General features: G+C 46.4%; 1 protein-coding gene across 4 annotated transcripts in view; it reads right to left on the reverse strand.

Annotated features, from left to right (window-relative positions):
* The window catches only part of GRIK4 (glutamate ionotropic receptor kainate type subunit 4), a 331,583-nt gene that overhangs the window by 42,133 nt on the left and 275,498 nt on the right, over positions 1-13,952 (reverse strand). For all 4 annotated transcript variants that reach the window (XM_012495813.2, XM_030829318.1, XM_030829316.1 and 1 more), the window contains one exon: positions 6,084-6,197. In XM_012495813.2, the coding sequence (XP_012351267.1) occupies positions 6,084-6,197 (114 nt within the window). The remainder of the gene's footprint in view (positions 1-6,083; positions 6,198-13,952) is intronic.

Below are 13,952 nucleotides of genomic sequence, written 5' to 3' on the forward strand. Positions count from 1 at the left end.
AGATGTCAATACTGAGTTTTTAGTTTAACTTATTTGATTTTTTAAGAGATGGGTTCTTGCTCTGTTGCCTAAGCTGCAGTGCAGTCATAGTTCACTACAGCCTCGAACCCTGGTGATACTCCTGCCTCAGCCTCCAAAGTGGCTGGGATTATAGGCGTGCGCCACTGCACCCAGCAACAATGAACTGTTTAGATGAAATTTATTCATGTGGGGGTTCTATGGGCCAAACACTGAATCCCAGGTTGGCTTCTGGCACACTCTGATGATGCCTTGTTATAACAGTTGGGGTGTGCTTGAGGAATACAAACTCACTTTAATATTAATCTGAGCAAAACGTCATTAGGTAAATTGCTGCTGCAGAAAAAAAGAGACGGAAAACTACATGATATACTCTAATGTCAAATAAAAATGGTTTTGGTTTTTCATGTTCTTTCCCCCTCCATTCAGACAGATATTTGAGAGCTCAAAGTATGCATCCATACCATAAAACCCTTGACTGCAAAATGTCCTTGGAATTGTACTGCCATACCAAATACTAAACTTATCATTAAAAGGAGATAAGCTGATGTGCCAGGGAAACCAAGAGTCTTGAACTTCAGATGTTCTGCCACTTGGTTCCCATCCTTGAAGTACCAGGGGACAACAAAGGCTAAAGGCTGGACCATCTACGTATAGCCTAGAAGCCCATCTGGCCCTAGCCATGGATTCTGATACCTTCTCAGGTGGATGCTATGTTGTGTGTGGAATATGCCAGCATTGAGAGAGAGAGAGAGAGAGCAGTAAGTTCAGGAGGCAGCTACAGCCAGACCTGAGCCAGAGGCTGCATCTAGGTTGCCTGAAACATTTGCATCCCACTTCTTTTTGTTCTCAAGACCGACAGGGGTAAAAGGCCAGAAGGTAAAAAAAAAATTTGGGTCACTTGTCCTGCTGCCTGGAATACTGGCCCTGTAGGGTTCCCTAATAGAATCTCAGGTTCCTGGGGCTCAGTACTGCCCAATCAGGAGCACAAATGAAAGCATAGCATTCACTGCCCACAGGATCACTGGATTTATGGCCTGCCCTCCTTCCTTCCTGTCAAGTAAATACTGCATGTTTAGGATGACCACATTTTCCATACCAAAAATCATATCATAAAAATCTATGGTCTGACAAGAGGGTACCTTTCCCTTAATGTACCTCCCATTGGAGGATACAAAGGGAGAGATAGATAAACAAAGAATAATATAACGCAACCTAAAAGTGTTGTAATAGAAGTATAGGCAGACGGCAAGCAGCTCCATCTAGGGGAGCTGCGTGAAAGAGCAAGTGCCATTTGAGCTGGGTATTGAAAGCCAGGAAAGAGTTCGTTAGCTGGCTGAGAGGCAGGTAGATGAGCGTGAACCTAGATGAGGAGGCAGGAAGGGGCTGACCTGACAAAAGAGCAGTGAGCAGCAAAGGGCAAAGGTGCCTGCAGGCAAGGACCTGGATGTAGGAAAGTTGAACTTTTTTTTGTGAGTGATGGGCAGCTGGTGAATGATTTCAAGTAGGAGGTTGATATGATTACATTTGTCTTTTTTTTTTTTTTTTAAACCAACACCCAGGCTGCAAATAGATTATGAAGGAACAATTAATATACATTTGTTGAGTATAATAGCTAACACTGTATTGTGTATATGTCAGGCACTGCTATGAGGGTATTACATATGTATTCTCATTTAATTTGCATGACAACCCATTTTTACAAATGAAGAAGGTGAGATGTATGTGACATGCATCTAATAACTGTAAAAGCTGGGAATAAACCCAGACAGTCTGGGTCCAGAGTCCATGGTTCTCACTCTGCTGTTTCTTAGTGAATGCTTATAATGACTGTGGCCTTTTGATGGGGGTCCAGTAATGGACAAGAAATGCCTTGCCCTAAAGGAGGATACAGGCTGCAGGAATGGCAGCAGAGATTAGGAAAGCCTGAACCAAGGCACAAGTGGGGATACACAGTATATCTGAGAACTCTTTGGGAGGTGAGATGACCAATAGAATGTGTAAGGTAAGAAAACTTAAGGATGGCTCAGGTTACTGGATGGAAATTCCATTACCTGATATGGGGCACAGGGAAGGAGGCATAAGTGTGAGTCAGAAACACACGGAATTCAGTTTGTGACACAGTTTTTGGGGTGCCTGTGAGACGTCCAGATGGAGATGTGAAGAAATGTGTCAGAATTACACTACTGGAACTCGGGGGAGCAGCCAGGGTTAGATTCACAGATTTGGGAGGGAGTGAGATTACCCAGGGAGAGTTGGTAGAATAAGAATAGAAAAGGACCATGGACATTTAAGTTGGGTGAGAAAGAAAGAGAAAGAGAAAAAGAGAGAGAGAGACAGAGAGAGAGAAGGGAGGGAAGGAGGGTGGGACGGCGGGGCGGCGGGGAGAGAGAGACAGAGAGAGACTTTTAAAAAGCAGGATGGAAAAACAGTAACAAATGCCAAAGCCAGACTCCTCAGCCAGCCTGTGAGTAACAGGGAGTAGGTGGTAAAAAGAGCAAAACATTCTTATTTTGGTCCTAAGGATGCCTGAACAGAAACAGAGATTATACCCGGTGTTAGGAAGAAGGTAAATATCCCACAATCAACTGTTGATGATCCGTGTTCATGAAAATGCCTAGATAATCTTAGATCGCTGGAAAGTCACAAATTATTTCTTTAGACTTCAGAGACATACTTGCCACTGCTTATTATTTTGGAGGCTTTAGCAATAATTCTTAACTAGGAACTCTAAGTTAATTATTTTTACATTTGCACACAGGTTTGATTGCCACCAGATGCTCACCTTTTGGTAACAATAACTCATCAGTCAGGTAACTTCATAAACATAGAACTAACATAGACATTCTTGATCCTTATAGATCATAAATGTGATTAAATTACTCATATTTTTGCTCACAGATAACAATTAGAGAAAAATTGCAAAACAATGAACACCCAGTATTTAATTTCATTACCTTAACACTATGATATTAGAGATACAGTCTCTATGTAAGTTTAGAATTAGGCTCTTGGGGTGGACTCTACCAGTTCATCCTTTAGCCACAGCAGATCTTCCTAAGGCCTCCTCTGTTTCAGACATAACAACGTTCATCTCAGACTTATTCTAACCAGGTCTCCCCTGGATTAGTCAATTTGGGATTGTTCTCCCCTCAGCTGACTTTTTGGTACTTCCTAAGCATGGTGTCTCACACACAGAATGCACTCAATAAATATTTGTTGAATAAATGTAGGAACTGTCAGTTCTGCTTAGTGTAAGCTGTTCATCCCAGCACTCATTTCTTGCTTGGCCCCCTGTTATCAATCAGGTCTAGGCAGACACGTGGCATCCTGGCACTTCAGTGTGGAGGCCAGAAGAGGAGAGGCATCCTCACCCAACAGTCAGCTTGTGTGTGTGTGTGTGTGTGTGTGTGGAGAGAGGGACAGAGATAGAGAGACTGGGAGAGACAGAGAAAGTTATTGTCAGAACTTGGCTCACAGGATTGTGGGGGCTAATAAGTCCAAAAGGCAGGCAGGCTAGAAACTCAGGCAGGATTTCTATGTGATAGACTTAAGGCAGAATTCCTTCTTCACCAAACCTCAGGTTTTGCTCTTATGTCCTTCAACTGATTGGATGAGGCCCACCCACGTTATCAAGAGTACTCTCCTTTACGAAGTCAATTCATTGTAGATGTTAATCCTGTCTACAAATACCTTCACAGCAACACCTGACTAGTATCTGACCAAGCATCTAAGCAACATAATCTAGCCAAGTTGACACAGAAAAGTTGACATCCCAGAAATGAATGCGGGGAAACTCATACAGGTTTTCAGGTGGTAGGAAACATTTAGTCAACAATCCAATTTGGGATGTCCAGAGGATTGGTGAATTGTGGTTTCTTTCTGGCCAGAGTTGGTATTCAGGACAGTGGTGCCCTAGGTGGGGAGGGCAGCCTAGCAGTAGGTGTTTCCTGGTGGCGAAAACACTTGGGGTCAGGTGCCTTCTGCCATCTGGCTCCTGATGGGCCACTGAGTCACCAGGAAGGCTTTAGTTCCCTCCAGGAATCTAGACATCAAGGCCAGAGCCTAGTTGAGTGGCTACCGCAGGCCACAGCAGGGTAGTTTAGACAAAGGCTGTGTGCCTCCATTTCTTTTGGATGTCCCCCAACTCCAGGGGTCAATGTGGGGGAGGGGAGCTCCAGAAATGGTGCTGGCTGGAAGGTTGCCTAGTGAGTACCAACAGATGTAATGATGGCAAGACACCCTCCTGGAGTTAAGGGGCCTGGGTTCCAGGCTCAGCCCTGAACTAGCTCCAAGCATGACTTCAGTTTCCATATCTATAAATTGGGAATTATCATACCTGCTCCCTTTCCCCCAAAGAACCATCTTGAGGACCAAATGAGAAAAAGGGTGCACGAAAGTGCCCTACCCGAGTGATTCAAAGACCACACGCAGGAGGGTGGCAGGCTGCTGTCCTGGAGAAAGCACAGGCTTCAAACACATCATTCCTGGGTTTGAACCCTGTTCTTTCACTTACGAGCATGTGGCCTTGCCCATGTTTTTAAACCGATTACAACTTAGTTTCCTCATTTCTAAAATAAGAATGACACAGCTCTATTCATCTCCCAGGACTGCCATAAAAAAGTACCACAAATGGTGGCTTAAAACAACAGAAATTTATCATGTCATAGTTCTGGAGGCTGGAAGGCCACATCGAGGTATTTGTGGGGCCAGGCTCTCTCTGCAGACTCTAGGAGGATCCTTCCTTGTCTCCTCTAGCTTTCAGTGGTTGCTAGCAATACTTGATGTCCCTTGGCTTGTAAATGCATCACTCCAATCTCTGCCTTCGAATTCCCATGGCATTCTCCTCTATGTGTCTGTGTTCAAATTCCCTTCCTTTTATAAGGACGCCAGACATTGGATTAGGGTCCAGCCTAATCTAGCATGGCCACATCTTCACTTGAGTACATCTGCAAAGACCCTACTTCCAAGTGAGATCACATTCAAAGGTCCTAGAGGTTAGAACTTCAAAGTATATTTTGGTGGCGGGGGACACAATTCAACCCTTAACAACAACCCCCATCACAGGATTGGGAGCATAGGCCAGAGCTGCAAAGGTGGACAATCCCCCTTTCTCTAGAGCTGGGATGTGGGGCCTGGCAAGGGGTCACTTCTTCAGCAGGCATGTTGGGTGATCTCTTGGTCTCTACCCTGTTGGGCAGCCTCAAGGTACAGGCTCTGTTCTGGAGCATACCATGGCAGCTGAATCGTGGGCACTGAAAATGACTAGTGTATTGGGCAAATCTGTATGATGCTCTGCACTTAGAGCCAGTTCAGCTGACAAGAGGAAAAGAAGGCTCTTCTGGTCCAGCAAGATAAACTAGCAAAGTCAGCTATTTGCTGGCACTGTAATGACTATCCACTGATGGATGTGACCCAGCCAGGGTGACTCTTCCTCTGCTCTTCCCACCGGCCAGTATACTTGAAGGTCGTGTCTGTACTCTGCTGCCTCTTGGTGTGTTCTCACAAACTCACTGTGACACTCACCCTGGCCTACCTAGCCAGAGGAGTCTTTCTGATGGGGGCATGGAATGCAGAAAAGGGCAGGCCAGGTATAAATGACATTAAATTATCTGCCATTTATTTTCCAGGACAGATCATCGAGAGAGAAAGAATCTACATTCCCTCACCAGATGCAACACTAGAAGTGAACACAAGTGGACTTGGAAGTTGGCAGTGTGCTTGAGAAATGCTAGGGTGACTTATCTGGGCTGCAGGCAAGGGAGCAAAGTGACCCACGGGGCCAATCACCAACGCAGGATCCACCAAGTATTGAATGACCATTCTTGGTCATCGCTATTCAGAGAGGCAGAAGCAATTTTCACTGGAAAGCCCACAAGCATGACTTTTCCATCCCTCCAGTTTGCAAGTTCCTGCAGCTGACAGGAGAAAAAATAGCCCAGCACATTTGCATTTAAGTTTTGAAATCTAAATATTTCCGTGAGTCATTCATTATTCCCGTATAACTCAGTGTTTGCATGCAAATAACTTTAATGACATAAATGCTTATAAAATAAGTCTCTTACCATATGAACGCGGTAAAGAATGCTAATTCCCAGAGTCATGAATGGCTTAGAGAAATCAATCACCTTCTCCCGTTCAGCTGTAATGGTGAGGCCTGCCACAGCCAGATCTGCTTTCTGAAAGGAACGGAGACAGCCTGTCAGTGGGGTGGCCATAGGAGACGAGGCACAGAGACTTGTGACCAGCAACCGTCACTGCTATTGGAGATGTGATGCTGGTCTGGCTTCTTGCTTGAGGAGTGGCTCTAAGTCAACACAGCATAAGATCTGAGTCATCACTCATAAAAGTACATGGATATTGAAGCTATAACTCATGTTCACTTGTTGTTAGATCCCTTTAAATACATAAATAATTTTAAAAACAGGGGGTATCACTACCAGACTGTTCAGAGACAGTCTCAAAGTTTCCTAGGGTAGGGGCTCAGGAGGAGGAAATTGGCGGATTGGGCTCCTGCATTCTCAATACTTTTTTTTTTTTTTTTTTTTTTTTTTTCTGGAGACAGGGTGTCGCTCTGTCGCCCAGGCTGGAGTGCAGTGGTGCCATCTCGGCTCACTGCAACCTCTGCCTCCTGAGTTCAAGTGATTCTCCTACCTCGGCTTCCCGAGTAGCTGGGACTACAGGCGTGGGCCACTATGCCTGGCTTATTTTTGTAATTTTAATAGACACAGGGCTTCACCATGCTGGCCAGGCTGGTCTCAAACTCCTGACCCCGTGATCTGCCCGCCCTGGCCTCCCAAAGTGATGGGATTATAGGCATGAGCCACCGCACCTGGCCCATTCTCAATATTCAGTAGTGTTTGTTTTGTTCAGTTGACAAAACTCCACTGAGTGCTTATAGTGTGTAAGAAACTTTGCTGAAGAGGCCTACAACGAAAAGTAAAAATGCTGGAACCACAGAAATCAGAAAAACCTTAATGCAACCCCATTTGTCCCACAGTGAGGAAGCAGAGACCAGGAAATTGAGCAAGTGGCCCAACGTCACAAAGCTCATCCCAGCTGGCTAGGATTCAGGCCTCCTGGATCCCTGGCCAGTTATGTCGCTGTCCAGGTGAAACTTCAGATGTCATTAGCAGACCCAAAGAAGAGTCTCTGGTCCCTTTAATGCACGACAACCAGTATTTGTGCAATAGAGGCTTCCTTCCTTTCCCCTTGCCTCCAAATTGTACCTCAAGTGCCCACATCTGATGAGAGTTAGCCCTGAATTAAAGCCTTCTGGGAAAGATGTTGTCGACTTCCTCAATACTCTTCTATGTCAGGAAGTTTTTCCTTGTATCTAATTTAAATCAATCCTGTGGAAAGCAAATCTGTTTCCTATTAGTCTACTCTCCTACACATGGGGCAGTGGGAAAAGGCCAGAACTGGTGCTCAGTTCTAATGCATGCTCTACTCTAACAACCAACTAACCAACCTGGACAGTCACTTCACTTCTCTAGGCTTCTTTAACCTCATCCATAAATCAAGGAGAGTGCCTGGGTCCTTCCCAGCAATCCTCTATGGTGGTTCTCAAAATGCTGTCTATGGGGCCACCTACCTCCAAATCACCTGCTGGGTCAATTAAAATGTGAATTCCTGAGTCTCATCCTAGATTTCCTGGATCAGACTTCCTGGTGGTAGGACCCAGGAATCTATATTTGTAAAAAGCTGCCCTGATGATTCTAACTTATACTGTACTAATTGTTAAGAGCCATGTTTTTATGACCTGGGCACTGTATCTCAGACTAGCCTACAACGATTTACATTTTCTAATGCTGGTCGATCAGTTGATGCGAAAGATGAAATAAGAAAAGTGAAGTGTGGTCCAACAACCTACAAACAGGCTAATCAGTTCTGAATGACCACGTACAAACATTGCAAAGAAAGTGGGGAGACAGATGTGCTGGCCCTCATTTTACACACAAGGGAATTATGATTTGTGTACAGGAAGGATAAATCCATTGGCAAAGGTCAGTATCTTCTCCACCTCAACCCCAATCCTCCATCACCAATTCAGGTTCCACCCCATAAAGCAGTCACACGATCCAGCACAGCTTAACAAAAAGCAGTCATACGATCCAGCACAGCTTAACAAACTCGGAGCCTTATACGGTGAGGTCATCCTTAAAAAGTGACTAGGGTGCAGATGAAGGGGATTTTCACTAAAAAATAGAAACTGTGAATGATCCATTCTGTATTTCTCCAAGACAATGCTGATGACTGCTAGCAAGTGAATCGACACTTGCGTTCAAAGTTAGGTTTGATTAGAGGATTGTTAGCGCCTTCATTTGGGGGACTCTTTAGACAGTTGCTTGGGCCGTTCAGAGCCTCAGCCCCTCCACAACAGAGGCACTGATTTGAATTCAGCTTTTGAGCACAGGTGTCAGGCGACAGAAATGAACCAAATTGGTAGCCAAGCCCTACCTGAAACTTGAGGGGAGGAAACAAGAGTTAAATGGGCTGGAATGAAGAAACTGGAGGAAAGATGGCAAGATTAGAAAAATTAAAAGTGATGAAATGGGCATGAGGTAAACGTGGCATCCATTCCTTTCTCTGGTTCTTTAAAAAAAAAAAATCCAAATCAATTAACCAAAGTCAACAACTCTATCCTCAAGTTTATTTTCTTCACACCCTGCTTTCCTCCCAAAGGGCAAACTTTGGATTAAAATTTGGAAATCATTTCACAAGTCGATAAAAGTTGGCCAACTGTGACATTATGCCAAAGCAATTCCATATGTCCCTATGGAGACACATCTGCAGATGGGCAGCAGCTCACTACCAGGGTTCTTCCCTGGGCACAGGGAGAATGACCACATGCCGAGGGAAAGCTTGTGCCCCACGTTTGGACAGGGCATTTCTGTCTACTCACTCACTGACACTTCCCTACAAACAGGGAACCGGCTTCATGCATACTTTGCTGGCACATTCCCGCCAGCCCCAGTCTTTCTTTCCTTTGTCCCCGGTCAAGAGGATGCTGGGGGTAAGGGAGGCAGAGAAGGAGACAGGAAAGGGCAGTGACAAGCTGAAAGAAGCCATGAAAGGTTTGTGGTGGTCGTTTCTTGTATTTAATATTCCATTCTCAATATAGAGGAGTAATTACCTACTTTAGCTCAAACGCACGGGGGTATCAGCAACAATCACACGGGATCGGATTATTCCAATCACATGTGCATTCATTATTTTTACCTAATCAAAAAGACATTATGGTTGGGCGTGGTGGCTCATTCCTGTAATCCCAAAACTTTGGGAGGCTGAGCTGGGTGGATCACCTGAGGTCAGGGGTTCGAGACCAGCCTGGCTAACACGGGGAAACTCTGTCTCTACTAAAAATACAAAAATTAGCTGGGCGTGGTGGTGCACGTCTGTAGTCCCAGCTACTCGGGAGGCTGAGACAGCAGAATCACTTGAACCCGGGAGATGAAGGTTGCAGTGAGCTGAGATAGTGCCACCATACTCCAGCCTGGGCAACAGAGAGAGACGCCATCTTAAAAACAAAACAGAAAAAAGACATTATGCTATAAAGCAGCCTTCATAATGTGCCATGAAACCAAACTAGTAAGATTGGGGGCTGGGACTGTGATTCCACCCAGGAATCACTGGTGTGGGAGGCTGAGGGGCATGTACAATGACAACTCATCCAAGCCCTTCTGCTCTTCTGCCTCCTGGGGGGCAGGTGGGGGCCAGGCCAGGGAGGGGTGGGCGTGCTCTCAAGCGGAAAGAGCAGGGAACAGGACGTCAGAAGACCTGGCTTTTGGTGACTGCTCCTGCTTTCACAGCCACTTGAAGTACACTGAGCTCCATCGAGACAGCACCAGTGCAAGTGAGAACCAGATGGGAAATGGGCAGCTCTGTGCCTTGCTGCAAACAAATAGCTAAACACAGGCAAAGAAGACCCTAAGAAGCTGAGAGGCAAAATCTCATCAGGTGCACAGTCTGTGCAAACTTGCTGGGAGGAGCAGGAGAAGCAGCACCCAGCTGTCTCAGTCAGCTTTGCCAAGTTTTCTCAGAAGTACTCAGTGCTGGAAGGCCATGTCTGCTAAAGAGAAGGGAAAATCTGCAGACAGGGCAAAGGTGGAAAAGGCCTGTTATGAAAGAGAAATGAAACCCATATCTCTCCTAAAGGGGAGACAGAAAAAAAGTTAAAAGATCCTAATGCACCCAAGAGGCCTCCTTTGCCCCTCATCTTGTTCTTTCCTGAGTATTGCCCTCAAATCAGAGGAGAGCATCCTGGCCTGTCCATTGGTGATGTTGCAGAGGAGCTGGAAGACGTGGACTAACACGGCTGCAGATGACTACCAGCCATATGAAGAGAGGGCTGTGAAGCTGGAGGAAAAATGCCAAAGGATATTGCTGCAAACTGAGCTAAAACAAAGTCCGATGCAGCAGAAAAGCGAGTTATCGGGGCTGAAAAAAGCAAGGAAAAAAAGGAAGAGGTGGAAAACAAGGAAGATGAAGAGGAGGAGGAGGAGGAGGAAGAAGAAGATGAAGACCAGGATGATGATGACGAAGTTGGTTCTAGAGCATTTTTTCTTGTCTATCAAGCATTTAACACCCACCCCCCCATACACAACCCATTCCTTTTAAAGAAAATAAGTGAAATGTAAGGCTATGTAGGATTTGTTTTTTAACTGTACAGTGTCTTTTTTTTTTTTGTATAGTTAACACATTACTGAATGTGTCTTTAGATAATCCTGTCTTGGTGGTATTTTTAATGGCCACTAACCTTGCCTGGCACAGTATGGGGTTGTAAGTTGGCACAAACATTTCAAGCAGGCTCTTGGTGCATAGCACAAATTAGTTACGTATGGGGGTGGTGGCTTATTCATCTTTAGTTGACTCTGATGAAGCTTACACACGATAACTGTCGTTCTGTCAACTGAGTACCACTCTGTAATTGCAACAACAAAAAGGTTGCAGCTGTTTGGTTGACATTCTGAATGCTTCAAAGTAAATGCAATATTTATTTTATTTATTTATTATTTTTATTTTTTTGAGACAGAGTCTCGCTCTGTCTTGCCCAGGCTGCAGTGCAGTGGTGCGATCTTGGTTCACTGCAACCTCCACCTCCCACGTTCAAGTGATTCTCCTGTCTCAGCCTCCCAAGTAGCTGGGAATACAGGTGTGCACCACCACACCCAGCTAATTTTGTATTTTTAGTAGAGATGGGGTTTCACCGTGTTGGCCAGGCTGGTCTCGAACTCCTCGCCTCAGGTGGTCCGCCTGCCTTGGCCTCCCAAAGTTTTAACATTTTAAACCAAAAAGAAGCCCTGACTCTTGTCACTTGTGGGCCACAACCTCATCACAACCTTAGGCAAATTATTCTACCGTCTGGAATAGCGTCCTCAACTGCAAAACGAAAGGGTTGAAGCAGAGGGTCTCTAAGCTCCTCTCCAGCTGTCAAATCCCCTGCTTTAATGGCCTGACTAGGAGAGACAGAGTTTACATGAGTGGCCCCCACTTTGCTTAAGTGGATGATGGCAGTCAGCAGCATTGAACGCTCTGAGGAGGAAACTGATGACCAGACTAGTCAGTGAAGAGCAGCAGCTAGCAGGGACATTTGATTTTAGGGAAAGAAATTCAGGAAGGGGCCATCTGGAGAAGGCAGGTCTAAAATCATAACCCAGGGGAGATGGAAAACCAGAAAAAGCTGGGACCATTAGAGCCACAAGGTAGGTCTGCCGGAGAAAGAAAAGGACTGGTGAAGGGAAGCAGAGAGTGCTCCGCGCATCCCATGTGCCCGGCTGTGGCATGGGGCGGATGTGTGCCTGCACAGGGGTATATAAATACATTCCCTCCGAGAGAAAGACCTCTCTCCTCTCCCTATTTTTGACTGAAAGTGTTCTTTGAAGAGCTTTGTGTTCTGCCTCTGAGAGATCCCCTCTTTTATCTCCTGGATGTTTGTAGAGTTTACAAGGGGAGGGCAGGCAGGAGCCAGCCTGGAGGTGACTTCCAAAACATACTCTCTTTGGCCTCCTGGAGATTAATAGGGGCCATGCAGCTGCCACCATTTCTATCAAAGCCTGAAGGCTTGGTGCAGCCACTGCTCTTCTCCTGGGACATGAGCCTGGGTGGGAGGAAGATGAGCTTTCACAATAAGGCTGTGGTCTGCATCTGCCTGGGCCCGCTGCTCCCACTCCGGGCTTCCTGAGAATGGCATGAGGAGTGGTCTAATGGCAGTACCACAGCCGGGACCATCCAAAGCCAGCAAAGCCTTCCCATCTCCCTCCCTTCTTTTTCAGACAGCTGCTGCCCCATTTCGGGCAAAATTCCCTCCCTCCCACTCAGCAGTGCCCTAGCACCATGGCGCTGAGCTCTTTTTATTTATTTTATTTTATTTATTTATTTATTTATTTATTTTTTGAGACGGAGTCTCGCTCTGTCGCCCAGGCTGGAGTGCAGTGGCGCAATCTCGGCTCACTGCAAGCTCCGCCTCCCCAGTTCACGCCATTCTCCTGCCTCAGCCTCCCGAGTAGCTGGGACTACAGGTGCCCGCCACCATGCCCGGCTAATTTTTTTGTATTTTTTTAGTAGAGACGGGCTTTCACCGTGTTAGCCAGGATGGTCTTGATCTCCTGACCTTGTGATCCGCCCGCCTCGGCCTCCCAAAGTGCTGGGATTACAGGCGTGAGCCACCGCGCCCGGCTATGACCTCTTGCAGCCTCAGGCCTGCCTCCTCCACCTGGCCTGACTGCCCTCCCTTACACACAGCCATGCTAATAGGAGGATGGGATGGGTCAGGAGACCTGCCAATGCCTCTGCTCCTTGCCATCCAAACGTCCATGTGCAACTCACTTCCCTTCTCTGGGACTTATTTTTCTCCACTGTAAAATGGGGCAATATCTGCCTATCAATATTATGTGAGAGTCAAGAGAGATGATGGTTGTGGAAGAGCCTTATAAATCATAAAACTGTAGAGCGCTGCCATATCGATAAGGGGCTAACAAGGCAGCAGAGGGGGTAACTGAACTTAGTTTTCAGTGTGGCCTAGAACTACCTGGACTCGCACTCACTTACTTGTATGATCTTGGGCAAGTCATTTATTCAACTTTTTCTAAGCCTCAGTTTGCTTATCTATAACGCGGGGATAAAAAGAGTACCTAGCTCCTAGAATTGTTGAGAAGATGAATGAGGCCATGTCTGTAAATACTGGGCATGGGTCCTGGTTCGAAGTAAGTAGCCAGTAAGTGTTTGCTGTTGGGATGACAATGATGCTGCTGCTGCTGCTGCTGCTGAACTTGACAGTGAGGATCATCTTAGCAAGGGCTTATGGAGACCTTATGATGAGTTGTGGGCATGCTTGGAGGCAGGCAGGCCTGTTCTGTGTATGTGCAGCCCTAACTGGTCACCGCGTCCCCCATTCTGCCCCCTGTGGCCTCTCCCGGGTGACCTGGAGCACACGCACAGCTGTGTTGACACAATGTGCTTCTCCGGTGTGACCGTCTGTCTATGTGGACCTATGTGGGGTCCAGGCCTCCCAGACCTCATGCTGTCCAGTCCTTTGGAAAACTCTGGGAAAAATCCAGTACCTAGCTTGGAAAGCCAGTCATTCTCCCCAGTCCCTTCCTCCAAACATGATTCTCCTTTGGGGAGAATGAATTAAATGGCCTCTCCAGCTCCCTTTGAATCCTCGTTCAGATCCTCTCTTCTATCTCTGATCAGCTTCCAGATCTTTCTTCTCTGACCTTTTTACAGTGCACCCCCTCACCCCAGCTTTCTGCCCTTGAGGAGGCCAGCTGCCCCTGCCCCCTCTCCATGCCAGCAGCTTTCTACAACTTTACAAGTCAGGCCTCCACATCTCCTGTTTCACCTGCTGCTGGGGCTGCAGAGTGCCTCCCATTCTTCAATGTCGTTTAACTCTGTAATTGTGTTACTTAACTCTGGAAAGCTTTGGGAGGCTA

This window comes from Nomascus leucogenys, chromosome 15 (assembly GCF_006542625.1).
Source record: "Nomascus leucogenys isolate Asia chromosome 15, Asia_NLE_v1, whole genome shotgun sequence".
NCBI classification, from domain to species: domain Eukaryota; kingdom Metazoa; phylum Chordata; class Mammalia; order Primates; family Hylobatidae; genus Nomascus; species Nomascus leucogenys.